Here is a 26,870-nt window from a genome sequence, read left to right as displayed (position 1 = left end):
TACCTGGAAAAAAAAAGGCAATACGCTGAATGAATGTAACTTAGTGCTGCGGCTGGCTTGTCGCTATATTGGAAACGCCTCCAGCAGTAATTCCTTTACATTCTTCGGTCTGTCCCTACTTGTATCCGTACTAAGTGCTTCGCTTCCATATAGCGGATACGTTCGATCTAGAAGATAGCTGCGAAACGTGTGACTGCGCTCGTTGCTTCAAGCGAGGCAAGAGCACATGTCGCAGAAACACGGCGAATCGGGCATATAACAAAACAATCGTTTTATTTCAACTTGATGCGTATATTAAAGCAAAGAGGACAAGAATGATAAATTACAAAATACTGTGCATTTCTATAGAACTCTGATGCCTAACGGACGGGAAGGTAGAAAGAGACGAGAAGAAGGCCGCGAGAGAAACTCCACCCAACCCAGGCGTCCAGCTGGTCGACGAACGCCCGGCTACCCCACATATATATTATGTATATAATATGTATTCCTCTTTGCTATAATATACTTCGTAACAAATTAACAAACATGTTGCACGCATTCTCGTCGCGATGAACACAGCCACTCCCGGAGACGATGTGTAATACAACTCGCCTCCGCCGAAGCACTCACACTCACGCGCGCACAGTCACTGGCAGTCGCTGAATATGGCCCAACAACACGCATGGATTGGTATCTTACAGATCCGCTCGATTCTAAGAGGAGGAAAACGGAAGCTACTATGCAGAAAGAGAAGCCACAGTTGGAGCGTTGCTAGTCTTAGTAGCTGGGGTACTTGAGCTGACCGCTGTCCGGGCCACCGCCATTTCCGTTTCCGTTGCTGTCGCCGTTTTCGTTGTGGTGTGGGGACGGTAGCTCTGGCGCGGCTGTGTGACCGCCGTGGTGTGCGGGGCCGCCGGTGGTCGGCCTGCCGCCTCCGTTGATGAAGTCGTCTCCGCCCGTTGCGTAATCGGCCGCTGTCGTGCCGAAGCCTGCGCTGAGCTTGCCTCCTCGGTGGCCTCCTCCGCCGCCGCCGTATCCCGGCCTGCCAGCGTCGCCGTAGTCGTCTTCGTCAGTGTCAGTCAGATCAGCAGGACCGGGACCACCGTGCGTTGGTCCTCCGTGCGTTAGTCCTCCGTGGTGAGCGGGACCTGTGGTGCCACCGTGGTGCGGTCCTCCGTGAGTCGGCCCACCGTGAGTTGCTGGTCCCGTTGTTCCTCCGTGATGCAGCGGGCCTCCGTGAGTTGTAGGTCCTGTGAAGTCTGGACCCGCAGTGCCTCCGTAGTGTGGTCCGCCGTGGTGGGGTCCACCGTGTCCGAGGCCGCCATGCGTGGGACCACCGTGAGCCGAACCGTCGTGACCAGCCGGACCTCCGAGGGTTGTGTGCGCCGGACCGGTGTGCGTGCCGGGCTCACCGAATCCAGGAACGCCATGCGTCGTGTGCGTGGTGCCAGTGTGCGTCGCTGGTCCGTCGAATCCAGGACCGCCATGATGCGTGGGACCAGTGTGATCGGGTCCTCCGTGGGTGACATCCGTCGCTCCGGGACCTCCGTGGGTGGGACCTCCAGTGTGACCAGTGGTGCCGTATCCGGGTGCTCCGTCAGTGGGACCACCGTGGGAAGGTCCGGTGTGATCGCCAAAACCACCGTTGGGGACGTGCCCGTTAGGAACCGCTCCGACGTGTCCGGGACCATGGTGAGCAGGGCCGGTGTGAGGAGCACCGGGAGCTCCGGTGAACGAGCCGGTAGGGGTAGTCGCGGGGTATTCGCCAGTAGTCGGCGGGCCTAGGTGTCCCGGCGTCGCGCCAGGACCTTGCTGCTGTGGTTCTGCCGCGCCATAAACACCTCCCGGTGCACCTCCGGCGGGGCCGGCGCCTTCTGGCGCAACGTAGAGCTGAGAGTTGAGGTGGTACAGCGAGGGCGTCTCGTCGCACTCGTAGTTGTACCACCAGTCGCACACAAAGAACCTCTGGTTGAACACGGTGCCATTGGGACACAGAAACGCATCGTGTCGGCCGTCTTCTTGGCAAATGTGGAAGACCTGCGAGCACGCGGACGTCAATACGGACACGGTAGTCACTGTACAAATTGCCACCTGACATTGCATAACTGATTCTGACAGGCAGAGACTACCCTAACATTGCCGAATTTGCTAGAGTTCCTTTCATCTTTCAAAATGACATAACCATAAATTGGGGTAATACACTTTTTCAGACTGCTTTTATGTCCAGCACGCATGTTCGCCTGCAACGAATCAGACATATTTGCTGAAATATGCGCTTCTCATCTCTAGAGCAAAATAGAGATGATGTGACGCGTTTTTCTATTTTTATAACATTTTGCCCACTTTCTGTGACCTTTACAACCTTTTTCTTCCTATACCGGCACCGTCCTGTGCGTTTTTTAAAAAGCAGAGTAAAGTGATATCACGTAGATATTATACCCTTATAGCGATAGCCTAACAATAATGCAATCCTGGAAGCGCGTCACATTTACTGTCAAATGATCTCGCAGTGAACATTTTACTCACTTGGCACTGTGCGTCCATATCACCATAGTACCCAGCGTACTGCTGGTCTCTGCAGCTGAATTCTGTACGAGGAATTGAGCTGTAGACAGGGTAGTCTTGGCCGGGCGTGCCTCTGATAGCTGGCCAGGGCTGACCATCATGCCCGTCTTGGCCGTCGTCTCCGTGATACTGTCCATCGTCATGCGGACCGCCGCCAACGTGTTGCTGACCGGCTTGCGGACCTCCGTTCGGGAAGCCATTCGGGAGTCCGTTAGGCCCCGCAGGAGGAAGTGTCGAAATTTTCGGCAGGCCGAAGTCGGGAGCTTCTGTAGGCGCAAAAGGTGCGCCAGTCACACCACCTTGTCCGCCAGCATGGCCAGTGTGCGGCTGGCCTGTGAAACCGTGGGATGGGGTTACGCCTGGTCCTCCATGGGTCGGTGCGTCGGCAGGCCCGCTCGTGACACCAACTCCACCAAAGCCTGGACCCGCAGGTCCACTTGGTCCTCCTGGATAGTCTTCCGAGCCGGGCCCAGTCGTTTTGAAGGGTTCGAAAGTCGTATCAGGTCCGGCGCCACCACCGAAAGAAGGTCCCGTAGTTCCTCCCGTCACGGATGGCACGTAGGCGGGAGCATGTCTGCCGTGGCCGGGGTGCGCTTCGTGACCGGCGTGGTGTCCGTGACCGGACGGGGTCCCGGTGGCCTTGAATGGCTCGAAGCGATCTCCCGGGTGATCACCACCAATCGTAGTGGGAACGTGGCCAGTGTGACCACTGCCAGGATACGCTGTCGTGCCTGTCGTGTCGACGCCTCCGCCGGGTCCGTAAGATCCGGGCGTCACGTGGTGCGGGCCAGTACCAAGGTGCGTTCCCGTTCCATGATGAGGGCCGACCGTGTGGTGCGGAGTGCCCGTTCCACCGGTGTGGTGAGGACCTCCCGTCTGAACAAGGTCTCCAGCGTGAAGGGGTCCTCCGGTGTGGTGTGTCACTCCTCCAGTGTGGTGAGGAGCTCCGGTATAATGAGGTCCTCCGGTGTGAGGTCCACCAGTATGGTGAAGGCCACCAGCGTGAGGCCCTCCAGTGTGGTCAGGCCCATCGGTGAGTGGTCCTCCGGTATGGTGAAGGCCACCGGCGTGAGGCCCTCCAGTATGGTGAGGTCCATCGGTGAAAGGTCCTCCGGTATGATGAAGACCCCCGACGTGCGGGCCTTCAGTATGGTGAGGCCCATCGGTGAGTGGTCCTCCGGTATGGTGAAGGCCACCATGGTGCGGCCCTCCAGTATGGTGAGGTCCATCAGTGAGGGGTCCTCCGGTATGGTGAAGGCCACCGGCGTGAGGCCCGCCAGTATGGTGAGGTCTATCGGTGAAAGGTCCTCCGGTATGGTGAAGCCCACCAGCGTGAGGACCTCCAGTGTGATGAGGTCCGCCGGCGTGAGGTCCTCCGATGTGGTGGGGTCCGCCCGTCAGGTGAGGAGCGCCGGTGTGGTGTGGTGCACCAGTGTGGTGAGGCGCCTTAATGTCAAGGCCGTGTCCGGTGTGCCCGTTGGTGGGAGTGTGTCCGAAGCCATCACCCGCTGGACCCGTGGTGTCACCGAAGTCAGCGTGCTTTCCAGGACCGTAACCGCCGCCGCCACCGTTGGGGAAGGCGCCACCGCCTCCGTCATGGGGCGCCGGTAGGTCTCCGGCTGAGAAGTCGCGTGCGTCGCCATAGTCGCCTGGAGCCGTCGTGGTCGTGCCGGAAATTTGGTTGAGGAGCTCGTCAGCCCCGCCGTAACCGCCGGACAGCCGCTGCACAGCGAAAAGAAAGAGCAGGAAAGCCTCATCAGTAAAAGGCGAAGCGGCGACAAGAAAGTTCGCGCGTTGGCTGGCCTACGGAAGCGAGCCGCAAAACGCGATTCAGTCAGGCATGCACTCTACTGTTACTTGCTGGACTTCCTCGGTAATCAAATGTCTGAGCATTGATGGAATGCCGATCGGAAGCTTCTCTTTCTGTGTGGGGAGTGGGGGGAGGGAGCTCGGGCTAATTCTCTGTGTAATGACGTTCACCGGCACTTCTTTTGTATGTAGTAAAAGAAACACATAAAAAGAAGCACCGCGCCGCATCAAGTATTCGTTTTTTATCTTTTCGTTGTCGTGACCCCGAAAGGCACGCGTACCGATTAATAATGCATAAGCGAGCTGACGGTCGACGGCGGTCTGGAATAGATTTCGCTAGCCACGGCGATTGAGCAAAGAAGGAAGTAAAGCGTGTAGGATGCGCTTTGCAGAGCGGGCGCCCAGCACTCGCATATCGACGCGCAAGCGGGGGTAGGTAGACTGCGCCTTCAGCCGGGCACGAGCCCTCGCCGGCGCGAGCGACGGATGAGCGGCTTCTCTTCAAAGGTCGCCGTGACTTCTTACTTCGTGCGTGACCGAAATCGCCGCGTTCTGCAGCGCTCGCGCCTAGCGGCTCGTCTCTGCCTGAGCCTTTCTCTAGAAAGACACAGGTTACGGATGCAGGTAAATAAAGCCCCCAGGAAAGGCGCGACTGTCCAGAGTGGTCAGAAAAATGGGCGCACTGTTTCCTTCTTTTTTTTTCACTGCCCGCGAAGAGGCGGATGACGCAGAGAAGATTGGTTATTACTATCCGTATCTGGAGGAAGCTTCATAACCCGCAAAAAGCGTTATCCGGAAAAGAAACGTCTCAGGCGTCTCAGCTGTCTTTGATGCCTGCATATGCGATGCCGTAAGATAATCGGATTATGTTTTTTTTTTCGTCGCCTAACATTTCTGTTGCGTGATGTTGCAAAAATAGGGAAATTATAAGAGCTGAAGAGAAAGAGCGAAGGGATGGGGGGCTCTCGCGAAAACAACAAAAAATATAACACCAGTAGACTTTACCACTACGATGAAACCGCACCTATACAGTAATAGTCATGCTACACTGAGTGCCAGATTGTAAAGTCGTGCCCTTCTAATTCAGTTAATCCATTTGAAGTGTTCGCAGTGACACCATTCGAAGACACGCGAAAGTACCGCGATTTCCTCATCACTGGTGAGTGCATCCTTCGAGCTCGACATTCTATGAATTAATCTGTATTATGGCGCACACTTTTAAAAAGATATCAACGCTCTCCAATGTAGGACCGCGCCCGCACCCTGCGTATATAGCCTGCATGGGATATCACCAGGTTGACCTCCTGACTTTTGTCGCTTAGAGAATGGTATTCTGCAGTGGCGTCTTTTGCTTTAACCACGATACAGGTCCGTATATGCTAGTTTAGTTTATGTCGTAGGACGCATGCTGCTGCTAATAAAAATAAAAGTATACAGGTAGTGGCAGAAATGTCATAAACATTGCTTATCCGCCGCGTCACAGCTTTCTTTTCTTTTTCTAGGTAGCTCAAGGGTGGCATACAAAGATATGGCACAATAAAGTGAACGAACGAAATATTATACGCCATTAGATTTGTTAGATAAAGTGACGTTATAGTGCTTGGAATGTACAGATACTATAGCGGTATGAGGGCCTACACAAAGAAGCACGCAGGTTGTCTACGGCGTTCTTGGGCGCTCCGTAGCGCAAGACAATGCCGAATTATTTACCTTGCAAACGTGTAAGCGAGTATGCAGAACAGACAAAGACTGTCACTTCTGCCGCTGACAAAGATCCGGGTACCACAGTGTCCGTCGTAGCTCCGCATTGAAGAGCAGCGGGTATTGAAGAATGAAAGAACAAATTTGACGCCGAAGAGCTTCTCAATGTCGCTGTCACCAAGCGAGCGTGCATATATAACGCATACCGGTGCGCGGCTTTGTGAGCACGGCCCGCCTGCCGGACGTCGTGCGTCACAGACAGATTAAACGGAGTAGCTCGATTGTCCTCCATCCGACCCGATACTCCGAACGTTCGTGCAGGGAAGTGGGCGTCGAATATGCGGCGCGACGCCGTGTATATATAACAAGAGCAAACCGCGCGCCTTCGTTACTGCGCCTGACAAGGCCAGCCTTGCCTTGTGCTGGTTTGCGCGACCGCCTGCACGCGGCAAGGGTCGGGAGGCTGGCGGGAGGGTGCTACACGCTGTCTCCAGTTATTCGTCCCGAGTGAATGAAACTGAACGGGCGATTACAAAGCGGACTCGGATACGCATGCCACGGCACGACGCCGATCCGCTCGACACGTGCCTCACGCGTGCTGCCGTGTCGATTCGAATTTAAGCGTCCACCCATGCCACTGAATTGCTTCGTGCTTATGGCGTCGGTGCCACGATGTAGCGGGTTCGAACCCGGGGCTGCAGCGGCCGCACTCTGGCGGGACCTGAGTGCAAGAAATCCAGAGCGCTTGCATTGAAGTGCACGTTAAACGGGCACCACGGTTTCGAGATTAATCCACAAGCCTGCACTACGGCGATTTCGTGTAGCTCGAAGCGATACCTTTGAGCACTAAAACGCAACAATCAAATAATAAAGTACGTCGAGCATTCTGTGTCTGTCAGCGCACCTTCATTTCGACACATCTACGTTCGACTGTGCAAGAACTTTTACAACATCTGAACCTTTCGACTGTGGATGAAAACGACCAACTTACGAAAGGAGAGAGATTTCAATACATGGTGTCTCTTATGAGCTGTGCGACCGCGGCTTGAATTGTTGGTTTCCAAACGACACGCGAGTGCTGCGACGACTGCATCGAAATCCGGACGAATCGGTTCGGTGAAAAGAGTCGCACTGTACAAGGGAATCGACGCCTTCTGCGCGCACTACGCCAGCTCTGGCTTTCTGTCTGAGTGTGCATACAACCTTCAAAAGCTTCTATTCGCATTGCTACATGAGAGTGTTGAGAGGACTAAATGTCAGTCTGCCACTTATGCTACTATGATGACGGTCATTCTGTGAAAGCCATTGCCAACAGACATTGTCATCGGCTATCTCGGTCAATAATCTCAGTTCAAGCCATCTGCTATCGACTGTCTTGGCTCCGGTCAAAGACAAGTCTCAGCAACGACAGCAAAATCAGACGAGGAGTTGCACGAAATCTTGACCTTTCTTCCCGTGAAAGATGGAACTCGAAAAGGTAGTGATGAATTTAGATAAAAGAAATGCTCTCGATAATCTGACACAGAAAGAGAGAGAGGTAGAGAATAAAAGAAACGTGCTTTTTTACTAACAGCAGCTGTCTCAGGTGTGTCCTCGAAAGCCAAAGACAATGGCTGGCTCTTTTGCAGCCATTGAGAGAACCGGTGAAAAGACATCGCGCCAAATACTGCCACCGAAAAATCAAGCGTGGAATGCCTTGAGGTAAGAATATTATGACAATTGTTGCGTGCTGTCTCCCGGGTCAATGTTCGCAATAAGGCTCTAACAGACTAGGGGCTTCTTCCCGTGAGCGCGGAATTTGGCCCTGCCTGCGCGAATCGACAATCTTAAGTCATTGATGAAAGAAATGTCACCTAGTCGGTAGACGACTGGCAGTGATGCTGTTTCTATCTCGCCCTGCGAGATCAGGAGTCGAAATCGCGAAGTTCTTTCTTGGTATAACTGTACGGGAACTGCTGTGAGAGCTTCTCACTGATAAATGCAGTAGGGACATGCCTGTGAACGCACTTCATGCGTGCTACTTTCTTCTAAAGCTATCGCACGTTGCTAGCCGACTTTCGGGGGAAGTGCGTCGAATCGGAAGAATTACTAGGAACCTCGATTGTGAACAGCAACCATCGTCATCATTACAACACGATTGCCTCCACTGTCGGGCAGAGGCGTATCCCAAATCTCTGCAGTTGTCCGTGACTTGCTCCAAGCAAATCCACACTATACTTGTAGACTGCATCATTTCATCACTCCATCTAATATTGCCTCGCCCTCGCATGTATTTTCCTTCCGATTGCAGGAGTTTGGTTACTAAATAGGCAATACTTTCCTTCACTACAGGAAACACATGCTGACCAAGCCGTTTTGTATTTTCTCTCCCTTTTTCCATTTTCTCTTAGTTTCAGTCAAAAATACGAACTCTTGTTTGCTGTCTATTATACACTGTCACCGTTTTATCTCGGGATATAAGGCTGTACAATATGTACCCTGCTTGCACTGACGTCATCACTGGCTGCGGTGTTGGCGAACCAGTATAGCACTGAGAAAATCTGCGCCTCATGATATGATGTGCTTATCTACAACTGTGGACCAATGGATGATGTAAATGTTTCTCTAATGTAACGTCTGTGTCGTCACGTGCGCAGCATCTCACATGCAAATTCAAAGAAAAAAGCAGCGGACACGAGTCGACATGTAAAGCGCCGTTCCTCTACGCTCGCACTCGAAAAATTTATTCCTTTAACTATCCCTCTTTTGGTTCCTTTTCTTGCTCTATGGGAACAGCTAGTACAAAGTTCACGTCCTCGCTTTCTCGCTTTTGACAGTGTAGCGTGGGGGCTTCTTTACAAGAGAAAATTAGGTGCCAAGGTGAGCTCACCAAAAATAATACGCGAGCTGAACTCGGTACTTTTCACCGACGTCCCCGAACCCTGGAAACAACGCCACTGGACAAGGAAAATAAATTCGGCTGCGAGAACCGTTTTCGCTCCTAATCGAGTTTTACGAGCACTGCGGTCAGTGGCCACAATAGGACCGAGAGCGGCGGCGGGAATGCCGCATTGCCAAACGCTCTGTACACGCTCGATAAAGCGAAGGTACTAAAGTTTCCGTCTCGGGGGTGCTTTCCGCGGCGGCGTCTCCTTAATTCTGTGCAGCACTGACTAATGGTAAGGGTGGCGGCCTTACCATCAGTCGAGTGCAACGTTGCAGGACAATTTGACCATCCGTTTGTGGCCATCCGTTCCTGGCCATGCGTTGCCACCGATCATGTTCCTGTGAGCGAACTTACGTCACCGAGTCACCGTCCACGTTCAACACACAAACAATGCGTTTATCCCACTAGCCGAGTTCGAAAAAAAAATTAGTTTCGGAGTTCAACCAATCAGCCTTGAGCTATACATTGAACTTTCGAATACCCGAATACGAGCTCGATCAAAAAAAAAAAAAAAGAAACCGTTTCAACTCTGGTACCTGTCCGTGAATTTCGCCCAAGTATCCAAGTGGATGGTGAAATGAAAACTAAGTTAGGAGTACAACGCGGTGCGAATGAGTGATGCCAGATTTCTGGCGTGGGCAAGAGTTTTGTTGCCTTTTTAGTTGCTTCTAGGACAGTAATGTGACTCTGCATATATTCCGTAGCATAGTCTTGAGACCATCTGGTAGCAAACTGGAACCGCGTTGTCTGTTTCACGGAACTCTGCGCGTGTAGAACTTGCCCTGTGTATCAGCAGCTATCCCGCTGTTTTCACAGTGTAATCTATCGACAGCGTCGTAAAAATAACGTGGCCATGCTTGTTTTCGAAAGGTTATCAAGAGCACGGCGAGTGGCCGCAAGAATGTTTACAAACTCGACTTCTTTTGTCCCCCTATTTTTCTCTCTCTTCTGCATCTTGCTCGCGGCATGAACACGCTAAGAAATTGTCGCATGACGTGATATACGCCTCGTCGCCTGAGCCTCGTTCATCTGACGTTTAATACCGATAAACGCGACTGCGCTCCAACGCCTCCTCACCAGTGCAAGTATCCCGAAAGCAACGCTGTCGTTCTTTTCCGTCTCGCAGTGGAGCTACGCGGAGCGTTCACCGAACTGACACAATGCCCAAACGTACCCTCACCTGAAACCATGGCTGTTTCTTCCTTCAGCGCACTGCTCAGGACTAAGCATTGCCGATGCCCTCGCTGGCCTCTGTGGCCGCTACGCGCTCGACGTTTGCGTACTTCATTACGCTATTACCGTGACCGCTTTTCCTATGTTCGATACGAGCGAGGCCTGGGCATTACGGAAGAAGGCTCTTGGCCACTCGCACTCGAGCGTTCGGGACACCGTCGCGTTTTCTTTTTTTTTACTTTTTCTTCTTTTAATCCACCGTTTGCTTCCGGGAATGACGTCATAGGCCTGTCGTCGTCTCTTTTCTATCGACTCAGGTTAAAGACTCCGTTGAAGACGAGGGCGCGGTTCTCTGGAGAGACAGCTGGAAACGAAAAAAGAATCTAAAGGCGTTGTTTCGTGGACATCACCAATAGAGGCTGAAGAACGCAAGCGGCACGCAGTCGAGAACAGCCAGAAACGACACGCGACAACGAGAGTAAAGGCAGGTAATGAAATAACGATGACAGAAAGAGAGAGAGAGAGAGAGGGAAGCGGGGACCGTTGACTTGAGAGTGCTTGTTGAGGCTGCAGCTGTCTTCGAAAGAGACACGCACACTTCGCGGCAAATACCCTGAAGTGGCGTTCCTGGCGGTCGTCAGAAAAGCCGAACCTCCGCGTTTCTTTCCCTCGGTTGTTGTTCTCTGTCATTTTGTTACCGTTTTCCGAAGAGAGACACAGAAGGGGGTCGAATAAGGACGTTGTAAAAGCGCGTGCCGAAATGGCTCAGAAGGCTACGTCCATCTCTTTAACAACGTCGACTTCAACAGCCATAAGGAGTGGAGAAACACGTCGGGTGGCGTGCGGCTTAGAAAAGAACTGAAGAAGACGTCGAAAAGCCGCGTTCTCCTCTGTATAGTCGCTGCTGCAGACGGTGACCGGGCCAACGGCGCGACGCCAGCATCTCCTCTGTACGTCGTGTGGCCTTATTCTTGGCGAACAATGGGCGAAACAGGCGGACAAGGTAGCAAAGAGGAAAGAAGAAGAAAAAAGAGGCAACAAGACGGGCCGAGAAGCTAACGAAACAGAAAAGGCGAGCGACTAAACATGAGCACGCGGAAGGAAGGAAGGCGGGCGGGCGGGCTGTCGAGAGCGAAAGACAACACACGGAGATATGGCTGACCCGATCGGCCGCCTCCTAAACAGCGCCGTGTGCACCTTGAAACGATGCAGATTTCGCCGATCACGACGTCTGCATCGCAACGGACGCTCTGCCGGACAGTCCGTGTTTCCTTGCTGGGTCACCGAGCGGGAGAAGGATTCCTATGCTACGAAGTACGAAAGACAGCGAAAGCCTATATAAAGCATGTAAGACGAGGGAGTAGCGGTGCAAGTGGGGCGGGTTGGATGCGAAACTGCGCAGCGCTACGAATGCAAATGCTGTTACATTGTGATTAACATCACCGGTAACATCACGAGTGACGTCAACCGCAATTTAAAAGGGTGAAATGAACTAAATAAACATATTATTATAAAGACGATCTGCTGAAGAAGCTATAAGGACCGCGAACGAGCAATGGAACGAGAAATGATGGGTGGAACGTTAAGAGACGGGAAGATGGCAAGAAAGGTGTAGCTGATATTCTGGTTGCGATCAAAAGAAAGAAATGGGAGCTAAGCAAGCGACGTAATGCGCAGGTGAAATAACCTGTGCTTCATTGGAGGAACATAATGTGGGCCTAGATAAGGAAAACACACTCGAGAATGGAATATGATCAGGAAAGTTTCAGGCATAGGATGGAGTCATCTGACGCAGGACAAAGGTAACTGGAGATCGCTAGAAGAGTCCTTCGTCCTGCAGTGGGCATAAATGTAGCTGATGATGATGATACAGACTGATGGGATTTATTGTCCAAAACCTATGGAGGCCTTCGAGTGACGCCATAGCTGAGGTCTGTGTTAGGGTACAACTAAATCAAAGTACTCTTTCTTTTTTGCTTTTCCGCTCCATTATTATACGTATTATTATTATTATACGACTGTTCAGCATTGGCTTCCCAGACGCTGCGCGCAATTAATCCGACAGACGCAGGCAAGGTACGATCAGCGACCGCCACTTCTTGCAGAGTAGCTCGCACGCGCGCGGAAACTAGACCTGACCATGAATGAATGTCGAGGAGGCTTTTAGAGAGGAGGACAGGTCGACGTTTCGAGAGGGGGGGACGAAGGGAAGAAGCAGAAGCCGGTTCCAAACATAGCGCCGCGCGCTTTACTTCCACCCGACGAAGCCACGCGGCGGCGGCGGCGGCGGCGGCTTGTTTCTTTTTTGCATCTTGACCGGCGGGATTGACCTCCGCTCGTCGAGCAGAAGCGCGACCGCAACAGGCCCGCGCGGGAGCGCGCGTGAGAGCGCGCGCAGCTAGCTACGCGTCTCGCGACTTTTAGAAGCGCGCCTTTTTTTACGGCGGCGCTCGGTAAGGCACCGGTAATGCGCGCGCACCATCCACTATATTTGGAGAAGCGGAGCCGCTCGGTGAATCTGCCGTGCCTGCGTGCCGCCGTTGGCGGACGTGGTTACAACGCGGCCAAAAGTGTCACGTCGCTCGACCTCTGACACTGCAGAGCCTTCCCGATCCTCTCTCGGGTATACCCAGCAGCTCTCTTTCTTTCGGCTCGCTCGCGCTCGCTCTCTGAACAGGTGACGGATGTGAGTACAGCCGGGATTACAATGGTTATAGCGCCGAGTTGCTTCATTAAAAGCGCGCGTCCCCACTCCGCCTCTTCGCGAAAAGCGCCCCGTCTCAGGAACACCGCGACGCTCCCGTTTCGCGCATGCCGGGAAGCGGCGACTGACAAATTGAGCCGCTCAATCTCGGAAGAAAAAAAAAAAAAAAAAAAAGGAAGTCGGCGAAAGTGTCTGTATACGCTCGCCGTCGCCTCTGAATGGAGAGGCATGCACTCTGTCGCAGCGCGGGACCGCGTGAAAGAAGCGCGCTTCGGCGTATACTTGGTATGCGCGAACGCGCCGCGAACGTGGGATCAACGTGATAACAGCGTCGGTCATGGGAACAACGCGGGCCGCTTGGCTGCTCGTTTTCTCCTTATAGCGCGGAAGCTGTTCGCTCGTCGTCGCGTTTTTCTTCTTTCTCTCTTTTATTTTCTTTGGTGAAGAGACAAAAGTGTCGGCGCTCGATAATTTTGCCCCTTCATCGTTCTTCCAACGCTTCGAAGAGGTATAAAGAAGTTCCGCTGCGGTGTGGTAGCGGGCCTTCGTAACTATAAGCCAAGTCGAGGAAGCCGTGAGGAAACTAATAATCCGTACAAGTGCCCCTAACTATGCGGATCCTTTGCAGTACAGTTCTTCCGTCTAACACTTCGCCGGAGTAGGCACTTCACAAAGCCGGCGTGCTTTCGCCTGCTATTTGGAATTTTTGTAACTGTTAACTGTTTAAGACGCTTGAAATGTCTGCTGCTAAAAAAAGCTAACAAGTATCCTCAGGTTTTTTTTATTCTATTTCTGCTGCACTGGGCCGGCCCACTTGTCCCAAGCATGCATGTCACGGCGGTAACTTCGGTAATATTGTTGTTCAACCACCTCAGTAACTTGAAACACGCTCTCCACGAATGCTTTGTTCAACGTCCTTTATCGAAATTCAATCCCAATTGTGAAGGAAAAAGAAAACTCACAGACAAAGTACTACCGTTTTGTGCATATAATGCAGCTATTCAGTGTGTTTTCGTTAGCTTTATTTATTTAATTATTTATTTGTTTACGGGATACTGCGGACATTATTCTTAGGCCTTGGGCTGCAGGAGTGGGCAGTGCGATGTACAGATGAACAAAAATGAACAGCAAGAAAAAGGATTACAAGAATTCAATACATTGCCCTAGACAGATATTTCTAGATCCGCACGAGCTGTACAGAGCATTCCAACGATGTATGTCTAGAGAAATAGTTAAAAATTAACAGAAAATCTTTGCCGACTCCGTAACATTTGTGCAGAAACTTGTGGTATAATTGGTCTGCTTAGCGCAACGTTGCCAATGAGATGCACTAGCTCTGCTCTTTGTTAGGAGGAAACCCGTGTCTTGAAAGTGACAGTGTGCGGCTCTGTCTTGGTGTGCCTGCTGGGTTATTCTTAGCAGTTTCTGCGAGCAGTGCTCGCATAGATTGTCGGCTACGACAGTTTTGCGGAGCAAATCCACTCACCCTTGCAGTGCTGCCGGCGAGCAACGCAGCTTCTGAAAAGGAGAAAATAAAAGGAAACGTGTAAAAATAATATATGAGCGAAGGGGCCTAAAGGAAAGCCATCTGTGGAGGATTAGCGCAACACGCTTAGCCAAGAGGTTTGGCGCACACACCCGAAAACGTCAAGAAGGTTTTCCTTCGACAGCGTATTGTGTAGCCAAAAGCGAGGTTCCGCGCGACTTCCTTTTAGAGTTTCTCCTACCTAGGAGTACTGCCGCGTTCACCACAAAGCTTTCAACGATGTGTGTTATTCAACACCTTGAAGGCGAGCTAGCTGCCAGAACGTGTCTGGTCTGGTACATGCTCCAGGGTGGAGACAAGGCTACAGTAACATTGCAAGAGACTGGAAGAATAGAAGAAAACGGACGAAGCACTGATCCCTCTACTCGTCCGGTCTCTTGTGCTGTCACTCTAACTTCCACATGTACCAAACGGTTCAAGTTAGCATTCCTTTACAGGGGCGTTACGGTGTTTGACTCTGGACAGTTCTGGCCTCCTAAGTCAGTAGTGCCGCATATGCGTGCTGCACCTCCCAGTGGCGTCCAGATGGGACTAATGCTGGCATATTTTTATCAGGTTGTAGCGGTCTAGGCATATACACTGCATAAACACCACCGCGCTAACGCCAGCGGCGCAGTCTCCTACCTAAGTACTATGAGTTCCCGTAGCTGCAAAACACGTTACCAGTGAAATTGGCGGTACTCAAGGAGTGGGAACAAACACAGGCACGGCATAAGCTGGAGTTGAACATTGGATCGTTGTTGTAGTCCAGCAATTGTCACATATCTTTTTTTTTTTGCTTGTGTTCCATTATTTCGGTAGCAACGCTTTTTTTTTTGGTCGCGTTTTATGGCGCAAGGGCCAGGTATGGCCAAAGAGCGTCATGATGTAGCAACATATTTGAGAGTCCTATACCATCTGGTCCATATAATAACATTGTTTAGAGTTTTAATATGTCTGTTCTGGCCTCATGTTTCGTGCCTGATTACCACTTGCCCGAACGTTAGCAAGAAAGTGGAGAGTCAAACAATTTTTACAACAAAATTGCGAAGTAGTTTGCCTATATAATTCTAAAGAAACAGCGCCAGTAATGGACGCGTATAGGCATGAGCGAGATCAACTCATTTCTCATTGCAAATGCCTTTCTTTTCTAGATGCTGATAATATACGTACCGATTACGAAGAGGACTAGCAAAGGACTCATCCTGAAATAAAGAGAGAAAGAAGGCAAATTAGAGAGGAGAACAGTTCTAAAACAATTGCACCTACACTTATTATTGAGGCGCCAGCGCCTAGTAACTGATGGCTTTCGTACAGTGAACCTGTCCCCACACAAAATGTTTATTAGCACTTGTGTCTCATAGCGACGCGTGCTTATTGCGACACAGTTATTCGTGGCAAATGACGGGACTACGCATTACGCGCATTGATTACCACAAACGCAGTGTGCCGTTTTTAACGACCTGTTAACAACGTTTGCCCACTGCTCTCTCACTACAGCCACACCGTTCTTCCGGTGAGAAACAATGTCGCGGTTCGGCGCCAATCGGTGCTGGCGGCAGTCGAACTGCAAGAATCACAGTCCCTTCTCTACCGAAATTTCGGAGGGGGTTAAGAAACCCCACGCGATTTTTCGAACCTAAGAAGAAGAAGACGAAGTTGAGGGTAGGAGGATGCCATATACACACGTATCTAGCCTTGCAAGTGAATTCCGGCTGTTGCTCGACTACAGCGTCTAAATTTTACATTCCCGGGGCTATAAACATGCTACAGCGTTAAGTGTGACGTGAGTAGGTTGCATATGACTAGAACGAAAAGGCGAGAAATATTGAAAGACACCAAACGAAGTAGAAGGTGAAGTTTTCACTCCAATTCGCAGACCAGCTCTTCCCTCAAGGACACCGTAGTTTTATCTAAGAGGAGTAGTCACCTCCTCCTGAAGTTTAGTATAGTGACACTTGTCCGTTAAGCGAGTGGCGATGCTTAGCACGCCTTGCTAGAACGTCACCAATGGCTCGGTGTAGCAGGATTGCTCAGTAGGTCACCGAACTTTACTATCAGCAGCGCTACATCCTGGCGCCAGTAAGAATGTCAGCTCTGGCACGTAAAACCCATTCGTTAAACGCGTTATTGTAAGCGGCAAAGTAACAGGCAGAGATAACATATCATCACAAGGGAACTAGAGGCTTTACCACTGCACAGAAAATAAGTCAAGAGGAATAAATGACGTTGGAAGCCAACTGGCGTGGAGGTGAATGAAGAAATATGCACGTGAAGAAGGACGCGAAGTAAACACAGAGAAGGGCACTCAGGGAACAAGATGACTAAATAATGTACGCGGCACGAGATAGCTGATCGATCCGAAGTGTACTTCTACTCTTTGAGTCCGTACGACGCTTCGGCTTCTCAGTGCCTCTGAATCTGTCTCTTTAAACACGCATAGAGAAACGCCGAGCGGGAAGTTCTGAATATAGGCACCACTTCGTCCTCGCTTTTATTTTTTGTCGTCTTCGCTCGCCCTCGTTTGCGTTTTTCTCTGTCTGTTCTCTGACGATCCCGTATGCATGCACGGATCGTGTTCTGCTGCAAACGATGAACAAGTCGGGAATCGAACCCTCGGGGAAATGCCGACTCGCATGGAACGAAATGCGAGAATGCGAAAGGGTGGCCTTTCGGAGGAGCCACTCAGCGTAAGTCATCAGTCTATTTGCTACTCCATGCAAGGTGTATCTAAGCACCGAGTGATCTATTGGGTCTTAATGGTCGTCTCTGATGGTGCAGCGCGGTCTATTTTTACCGCTCGTAGCACCGCACGAGGTTAAAAAAAAAGAACCAGACGACGACCTAAATTTGAAGGAGACCCTTCCGCCTCGTTGGAAAGGGCAGTTGGCCATAGAGAACGCAAGGAATGAAGAGTAAATCCCCATGAACGACCGTGAATGTGCGGGACTGGAGCGGCAAATGCAGTTCAATGTCGTCGACGTATTTCACTACTTTTCAGGCCCAAAATGAAACAATGTGGATTTGCTTTTTCAATTATGAACATAAAACAATTATTTGTAAGTCTCTCGAGGTCTAAATTCCCTGGGATGGGTGCCCAGGGACCTGACTAAGGTTATGCAATTTGTGCATAAAAATTTACTACGATAGAAATAGTCCTCCTGGCTTGTAAAAAAACGCCGCAGACACATGAACCATGAGTAATGTCGTCACACAGGAGAGAGATTGTATTCCACCATTCCGTCACAAGAAGATTCGTTCTATAAAAGCGACGGGTGTCTGTGATGCGGAGTTGGAAGGCGATCTCTTTTTTGATCGGTCCAGATGCCGGTCGCACATCATTGCGTACTGCAGGTAAATAGCTGCTGAGGCGAAATGCGGGTGAACGATGGTCCAGCTGACAACGTGCTCGTCGGCATTAACGATACGTGGCGTGCCTGGTGTGACCGAGGTATACAGCGCTGGGCTACCAATCAACGCAATAATGTTGCGATCACGTGCGCGAAAAGTGCGAGCAACCTGCGAGAGCCCCTGTAGCCGTGAGTCGTTGAGAGAAGAGTCATCGCTCACTGTCAGTGAAGCCCAATACCGCCACCCGGAGAAGAAGCGTTCTGAGTGGTGTCATCCTCCGCATTTCTGGTTTGTTTCCTCACCACAGAGCGCACTGTTCTTTCGCAAGAGGTGTTTTGGCATTTTGCCTCCATCAGAATGTGGCCACCGTGGCCGGGATTCGATCACGCGACTTCGCGCTCAGCAGCTCCAACACCATAGCCACTGAGCAACCATGGCAGGTTCTTATGTCAGTTAAAGGGACACAAAGATTAATCTCAAGTTAAGATCCATTAGTAAATTGCGCTTCAGCAAGAGGCCATATTTTGTGCGCCTGCCCGCAGTACAGTCCACAGAGGGCATGCCTCCGCCACGAACTTGACCAACTGGACGACCAACCGCTATCCGAAAAAAGAACTCTACAACATCGAAAGGACCTAACGTCACAGAAGAAGGCCGTACAAGCGCTATTGCGCTTTCTGCGATCTACCGACCTGTGTGAGCGACTTTAACTGGAACGCCTTTTGTGTGTCTGTCTCCATGTGTGCGTGTTTTTTTCTCCCTTTCTTTTAGCGTTTTCCTCTCTGTCTTCTTTCTAACCCCTATCCCCTATCCCCAGTGTAGGGTAGCAAACCGGAGACTCATATCTGGTTAACCTCCCTGCTTTTCTTCTTCATTCTCTCTCTCTCTTGGTAAGCCAGAGAAGGCTACAAAAACGAGAGACTGATGCCTTGAAGTTCCTGAACCGGAGACCCTTGACGTCCTGAATTGACACCGTCTACTGGGTTTCGTCTGATCGTTTACCGCCAAATAAGGGTTATACCACATTCTAAATGAACCAAGGTGTCCACCTACCAAGTTTGTATAACATTTTGCAGCGCCAGAACTAAAAAAAAATGTGGGAAATTGAAATTACATCCGCGACTTCACACTGACACACGGACACTGCGAATTTGGCTCGAAATTCAAAAGAGGCAAGCGTGGCCCCCACTTCCTGCGCTTGTGGTCAACGTTCTCCCGGCAAAGAAATTAAAATACGGAATCAAAAGAAAACTTCACTCGTGTAAACAGCTTTCGAGTTACTCTTTAGGGTCCTTCTAAGTGTCCATCAGGGCGCCCTGTCTGTTCCGAATGTGGTCCAACTAATCGTTCGCTTTTCTAAGCGGAAGTAAGTTCTAATCCTGGCGTAAGTAGCTGATGGCACCTCTCTAATATCAATATCAATATGCTTACTGTCGCTTTCTCATTTCCTTTTTCTTTTGTTGACTTTTGTGAGAGAAAGCGGTAGCGGTAAGCTATTGGTGGCAGCAGGAAGCTTCGCGCAGATCCGCAATCTTTCGGGTTCGCAAATGTCGCGCCTGTAGTGTCATGCAAGTGCTCGTCCGGCGCTCTTATGAAGCGAGCCAAGGTGGTGCTCAATAATGCACATTTATGCGACAGCTTGCATGCAGACGACGCCGCAGCAACAGCAGCAGACGACGCTAAAAGAGGATGGCAGTCGTCAGTCATCGCCTGCATTCCCCCCGCGACGCCACTGCATTGTTTTCTAATGCGCCCCCGAGACGTCACTCAAACCTTGCCGCCATTGTAACGAGAGCGCGTGGCGGCCAGGAGCGTCTTCGTCGTCGGCACCGGTTCCGAAATAGGCTAGGTCCCAAAGCGGGAAGCGGCGGCGGTTGGCGCAGACTGTTGCCGCGTGTACGGATAGATACGCGCCTCCAAACGAGGTGTCAGCGTAGATGGCTCGGCGATGAAGGCCTTTCACCTTTGGACTCGCGCGCCGCCGGCGTCTATTGCCACTGCCGCTGTTGCTGCTGTTGCTGCCGCAGCTAAGGCGGTGGGCTGCGGGCAGATTGGGGCGCCGGCAGTGTACATAAACTCTCAGGGACCCTCGCGAGTGGCTGACAAGGAGTTTGGCTGTTTCCTCTCCGGCTTAGTACACCGGTTAAAGGAACACTGGGTCACCCTTTTTTTTGGGTAAATCATCACGAAGGACGAAGGCTTCGTCTTCCTTCTCTCTCTCTTTCTTTTTCTTTTCCCATTTCATTCATTCAACTACGTGTTCTTCCTGTTATACACCCTCGTCTTGCGGATTCTTTCTCTCGTTTCTTGCGTTTCGACAGCGAGGTGGTAAGCGAAAGGAGTCATCGCCGCGCGGAACGGTCGCGGTTGGGGAAAGAGTGCGTCGGATATCCAAGTACTCAACGTTAAGTGGCCGACATCTTTCCTGTTTGAACCTGAGATGGATCGGGGCGTGACCGCAGGTTGCACGGTGGCTCACAACGCCGGTTATAGAGGTAAAATTGAGCGGGGTCGCTGGAGAGGTGGCGAGTCGTATAAGCGCGCTTGTTACGCGAAACGGAGCATCTGGGACAGTTTGATTAAAGGTTGCGGCACTAAAGGAAGTTCAATGCGGCGGCTCGCTGCGACACTTTTGTGGGTCTCCTAAGGTATGGGTGTCGTTTATACCGCGCCTGCTATCACGCTTTCTATCTATTTTTGTTGTTGTTGTTTCGCACATTGAAGCGTTCAAGGTTTCTCCCGATGCAACTGAAAGCGTTCCAGGAAAACATTCAAGGATAGAGACGAAAGCATGTACACAGATTGATGGATTGGTGACGTTCGATACGCTGAGCCGTATGTACCGGTATATTTAACCTGCTTCTGACACGTACGATTCTTTCCGTTTCTGTTTCCTTTTTTTTAAAGCAGAAAACCGATGGTCCATTGCGGTAATTTGGCGTGACTTAGCAAAGAGACTGTTTAAATTGTTCGCCTTCTCCAGCAACCAGATGCGCTGAAGTCTCGTGCGAAAGGCTGCTGCTGTTGGCGTCGTTTCTGAGAGCAAAGTAAGATATTTTCTTGCCAATGTTTTGAGGGGGAAACGTGAGACGAAATGGGGACATTCAAGCATGGAGGAGGAGGAGGAGGAGGATGAGGAGGAGGAGGAGGAGGAGGAGAGATAAAGAGAGAAGGCAGGGATGTTGGCCAGAAATGCGCCTGGTTGGCTACCCTACTGTGGGGGAGGGGAAAGATGGAATAGAAAGATAAGATAGAGAGAGAGGGAGGGGATGGGGAGGAACGCCGCGGTGAGCTGGCGCACGCACGCGGAGGGCCTGAGCGAGTCAAAGACGTCCACATGGGCCAGTCGGCCTCTAGAAAGACAAAAGTGCGCTCGTAGCTTTGTGGGCTGGCGAGCCATGGGAATGGTCTTCAAGTAACACCTGCACAGACAACGGCCGATCGTCCAGTCGTCGCAATGCGATAGATAATGTTTGTCTTTCCGACTGAAATCGATGACAATGGCGCAATAAATGTCCGATGCATGAGCGCACTTGTTTGTCCGTCGTCCCCATCATGTACCTTGATTCATGGCCCAATCTGCCATCCTTCTCTCCGTCTGCGAAGACTGTTGGGACCTTTGACTTTGACTGTAATTAATCATCTCCGATGAAAGATTTTGGGTAGAGCCCAATCCTTTGATTGCACGTTGCGATGCTTTAACTCGGGCTGAACAGTGATTTCCGAATTTGAAACGCCTAAATACCTTCGTTAGGCAATCGCTGCAGGAAGTGATTACAAGAAAGTTTGTTGAGTTTAAAGAAAGAAGCCAAATTCTAGTACCTTTGCGGACTCATTTACTATTCGGGTTCTCAAGTTTTTGAAAAATATGCTAGGAAATTGTAAAAAAAAATTAAACACGAAGTGTAAAATTTCGTAATTACACGCCAATAACCGATATCAAAATTCTATACAAATCAACTTGTGAACTGTTTAATGCAGACAATTGTGTTATACATTAAGTTAGATAACCTAAAATTATTACGTTGTGCACTTAAGCTTTCTCGAAATTTTAGTCACAAATTATTTGTAGGTTGCGGAGAAGTGTAGAGTATGTCAGCTTTGTCTGCTTTAGAAGTTATCGCGGTGACAATTTACAAATAGTGTTACGTGCTTTCTTTCTGCGAAGTTACTGAGTTGCGGACTTTACCCTTCAGTTCTTTTTTTAATTTCGACTTCCAGTAATTTTTCAATGTTACGTGTACAAGTATACAAGTATAATTTTGCGGCCAGCAGGTACAACTCAACAGATGCAACGGTATTTAAAGATATTCAATTAAACAGATTTCTTTCAACTCGGCTGGCTGGCCTCGAAATAAGAATATTTCTGCATTTCATATTTAAATAAATGGGATAGGTTTAGGTAAACTTCTCATTAATTTTTTACAAATTTTGTTCTCTCATTTTCAAGACATTTATGCGCAAAGAGCATCGTATATGTGGGCTGACACACGCGTGGTAGTGAAAAGTCGTCAGTCCAATCCTGTGCTGTCTAATGTTGGAGCATTTGCTGATGAGGCGTAATCAGATGTCCGCACATTCTAACATAGCGCGAGGCGAGCTTGCAGTCATCACAGTGATGATGTATTCAAAGGTACCTTTACTTAGTGTCGTGAAATAAGAATGACAATTGTTAACAGAAGGAGAGAAGCTGCTAGGAAAGCAAGTCCTGTTAACGTCTACGGAGATATTTGAGTGGCCTCTGTGAAATCTCAATCTAGAAACTTTGACACTTCATTGTTACGTGCACTGTTAATTGATTCAACTACGTTATCACCATTGGTGATATAAAAAAAAGAAAAAAAGAACTGAAATGAAAACAAGAAAGCTTTCGTCACCTTACAGTGGTGTCCGCCACTTTTTTTACAAGCAGTAGAAACGAAAAGAGATAACAAGTGCCGTTTGCGTAACGGTAAAAAAAGGAAGTTTCCTAGTTCTCCCTCTGTGCAGCCATGCCGCTCCGTGATTCCGGAGTAGCGGCATTTCCGCAACACTCGTGCACGGCGGAAAAGCCCACCGCCTTCACGAGATGGGCTTGAATGAAAATTCATGTCGCTCGCCCGCACCAGTGAAAAGCGTTCATTTTGACTACTCCCTCCCTCATCAAAGCCTCGCACTAATTTCTCTTTTAAATGCTGCTTAACTTCTCCCCATCCTCCCCCCTCCCCCACAAAAAAAATAAAATAAAGTATGCTCAGCACATTTCCTCCCCACTCGAGACTCTCGGGTTTTTTCTTCACTACCCGAGTGATTAATTCTTGCCGACATCTTAATGCATGCATACATGGCGACAGAACACGACAGTCCGCGTGTGCAACGTGTCGCGTACCAGTGCGCATCCGATGTGTGGAAAGCTTGCGCAAGGATGCATATCTATATTTGGGAACCTATCACACCACTCATTCGCTAAAAGAAGTGCTCTCGTTTGCGAAAAACACACGCTCGCTCGAAAGCCGGATGCGTCTCGGGATTATTTCGAAGGTCGAGCCTCGACATCGACGCTTCGAGAACGCGTCGCAAGATGCGCCCACAAAAGCGCTAGCTTGGGCGGAGCGCATCCACGCTCCGGTGACCACGTGGCAGAAGCGTGGGCCGCTACCACGCGTGATGGATTCAAAGGTGCCTTGATACGCGCTCAAGCGGTGTGCTCGAGGGAGGCTGCATAAAATAGCGCGCCGAGTTTTTATAATTCGCGGCAGAATAAAAAAAAAAAAAGAAGGCTGGATATGTGCGCGCGACTACTGCTATACTGCTGCTGTTGCAATACACACTTATCAACCTACTGGCCTATTCGTTGGTGCGAAAGCAGACTTAAGGTTGCTTCGTTGCTGTTTAATTGTTTCGTCTCTTATCTGATAAACTTTGCTTGCTCCTAGCTTTGACTAATTATTTCTAGTTGAACTACATTTGTTTATTAGCACGGATTTGATTGTTATTCTTATAACCTTGTGTTCTTACACACTTATATCCGGCTTATATTTAGCACTTGATGTGCATGTCCCACATGTCCTCTTAACTGTTCTGCTAAGTTCTTTAAGCATATTATCCAAGGAACCCCAAGTGTAGGGTAGCAAACCGGGTGCTCGTCTGGTTGACTTCCCTGCCTTTCCTGTCCTTGTTCTCTCTCTCTTCAAACATAAAGCATATCCTTGCAGCCTGACGCTCTTTGGTCATACTTGGCTCTTGAGCCATAAAACATGAAATTCAACATCATCATTATCATCATACTATATTTGCAGTTAGCAGCTACAACTTGTCCGCGTGCAATGCAGTTTACAGCTGGACATAAATTCGTTTCCTTTGCTTATTTCAACTTTCCGATGACCATGGCATCTTTCTACACGCCTTATAAATGCCTCCCCCAACAAAGCTGTATCACATCATCACTAACTGGATAACTCGCAATCTTTGAAATTCAGCGTATGAACGAACGTTCACTGTGCACTACAACACTCGCACATTTCCAAATTTTCTTTCACAGTTAAAGATAATGAGCAGAAACGAACTGCTTCCTAAATGTTTTCAGTTATCACAGTTTCCAGATACGTATCTGTCTACCTAGAGCCTAACCAGCTGCAGCAATCATGTCGTCAAATCATACACTGTCGCCTTGACTGAGCACAGCACACGATTTACCTTGCACATCTTGCAGAGCGTGATATTTTGCCGGTGGCCCGAATTCGGCTCAAAACACGTGCGGCCGTTGTTATAGAGCAGAGTGATGGAGCGAGAGCACATCAACCTCACTTTTCCCCAGGTGAATTTCGAGTCTAGTTCTCTGTGTTTGACCTACACTTCTATTATACACGCCGTTCAATTTGTGCGTAGAGGGCTTCCAAAGACGTCTGCGTGACAAAGTAGGTTAGCTTCACTGCATAGCTCTAGAATGAAAAAGGTTCCCGGAGCGTTTGGCAGCGGCATTTGTTCTGCGGGACAACTATGTGCACGCTTAGATACTCTATTCTCCAGTTTCGCGCTGTATGACTAGAATAAAATGTAATTGATTTGAATATAGAGCACAGCAGTGTATAATCTGGCGCGCCTAAAATTTCGTCCACGATTACAACAATGTAACTTAAGAAACTGAATGAGAAGCCGAAAACTGCGATGGTTCCGGCGCAGGTAGAACGGAAAGACGAACGGGGCGGAGGATGCTACACGGAAGCGGCGGATCGGCATCGACGTATATCCACGGAACACAAAGCGGAGAGCATCGCAGAGGGCGGCGCCGGGCGGTGGTGGTAGCCGTCGGGGGCGGGAGTAGGCGGCGAAGAAGCATGGGAAGCAGCACTAACGTGAGGGAAGGCACGGGGCAGAGCCGTCGACTCTCTACCAAACAGCCGCGGGGCGTTGTTTGCACAGGTCTCCGGAGCCAAGCTTCGTCTTACCTGTGGCCTGCGCGCCTGGTTCTTCCGGGCCGCCGAAGTCAAACGTGGGACGGAGACGACGCGTAGCGGTCACCACCAACACTGTCGCTTTCGCGAGGTTGCTGCTGCTGCTCGGAGGACCGAGCAGCCGTCGGAAGACGTGCTTGTGCGGAGGTTAGCCCGCTGCTGCTGATGCGGCCGCAGGTTGCACCGGTGGACCGATGGAGCACTACTCCACTCGGGGAGGGATAGGAAGGGAGATGCACCTCAGAGAGGGCACCGCTGGGACCTTATATACAGGAAGCCATCCTCCCGACCACGTGACCCCGGCGGCGACGGAACGGCGGCGCTCGGAGGAGTTTTCACTTTCTTCGGATGCTCCAGATTCCGAGCGGAGAGGGTTGCCGGCTCGGGGCGGCGGGGGACAGGTAGGTGCTGCTCTCGCTACTACTCCCCCCCCCCTCCAGCTTCCCCCCGCCCCCGCGTGAAGAACTCTCTCTCCGGCGACGGGACGGCAGTTTCGCTCTTCCGACCGACCACTCTCACCCGTCACCTTCCCTTCGCTCTTTCCTCTCCACTTCGTCTGCAGGGGCGCGGTGCGCGTCTCGGATCATCCCGGGATCCCGTCACCGACCTTCGGTCGAGCGACGTCACGGATGCCCCTCCCGGCCACGGATGCCTACACACGTGTCTCCTGTACTGCACCGCGGGGTGTATGAAGCATGCGAGAGAGAAATACCAAGTTGTTGCAGGTGGAGGAGGGGTAACGTCGAGTTGTTTGTTGTTCGAGACGAAAATGAGAATGATGCGCCTGCGACGACCTTGTCGGAACCTTTCCTCTCTCGAAAAGAAGAAGGAGCATGTGCACCCGCATTTGCGCATTCCGTACTGCAGGTTTACGAACGTTACACGTTACCCGTATAGAGTGCCGCTAGGAGGCGTACCACTTAGCGGCGCGCTTTATAGTCAGATTGCAACACTGAAGCTAATCGTGAGATGTGGCCCGAAACACCCGTCTCGTCTACACCTGCGCGATTCAGCTAGAACTGACACAAGGACAGATATTCAGCCTTGGAAAATCATAGAAAAACCACGGCGTGTGGGCACTCTGACCATTATGCGCGTAAAAGTAACTCATATTAGGCTTACTTGAGCTCCAGGTAAACCGTAACTTCCACGATTGACGTTGACGCGGAGCAGTTGAGTGAACGTCGCCTAATGTTAGACGCTTCCCAAGGAGGATGCCAGGCAAAGCGCATCTCTGCCCATTGTCAGCTCAACTATACGAGCGCCTGTTAACTATATTATTGCACGAACTTTCTCTCGTCTTTCTGCGGTACAGCTTGCCAGCAATAACTAACACAGACAAAACGAATCTACGCACAATACAAAGTGTTCAGGCTCAAGCGCTCCAGATCTGTCTGGGCCTGCCTCAGAGTACATCAACAGTGGCTACGATAGCAATCGCTAGAGAGCACCTTGTCAAGACCCACGTTGAAATTGAAGCGCTAATGACTCACGCTGATGGCATCGTGCCAGGACTCCTCACCACCATCTAGCCTCTCTACCAGCGGACAGACATCGCACATCTTTCAGTCAAACGATAACTGCACATGATGAATCATTGCCAGCTTGTTTCACTCCGGCTGCGAGACCTTCCATTCCTCCATGATGCCTCGCTCAGCCGAAAAGTCAACCTTTAATACCTGGCATCACGAAAAAAGCTGATCT

The 26,870-nt window shown here is 50.5% G+C and overlaps 1 protein-coding gene across 1 annotated transcript; it reads right to left on the bottom strand.

Annotated features, from left to right (window-relative positions):
* Nucleotides 1-254: 254 nt before the first annotated feature.
* On the bottom strand, nt 255-25,413 carry LOC142585176 (uncharacterized). Its single transcript, XM_075695717.1, has 5 exons — nt 25,161-25,413; nt 15,556-15,587; nt 14,344-14,375; nt 2,506-4,266; nt 255-2,016 (listed from the first exon to the last, which is right to left on the bottom strand). The coding sequence occupies exons 2-5, from the start codon at nt 15,584-15,586 to the stop codon at nt 757-759; spliced, it is 3,084 nt and encodes a 1,027-aa protein (XP_075551832.1). The 5' UTR covers nt 15,587; nt 25,161-25,413; the 3' UTR covers nt 255-756.
* Between the last annotated feature and the right edge of the window lie 1,457 nt (nt 25,414-26,870).

Source organism: Dermacentor variabilis, chromosome 6, assembly GCF_050947875.1.
Source record: "Dermacentor variabilis isolate Ectoservices chromosome 6, ASM5094787v1, whole genome shotgun sequence".
NCBI classification, from domain to species: Eukaryota; Metazoa; Arthropoda; class Arachnida; order Ixodida; family Ixodidae; genus Dermacentor; species Dermacentor variabilis.
The sequence above is the reverse complement of the archived record's forward strand: the minus strand, read 5'-3'. Positions and strand labels throughout refer to the sequence as shown.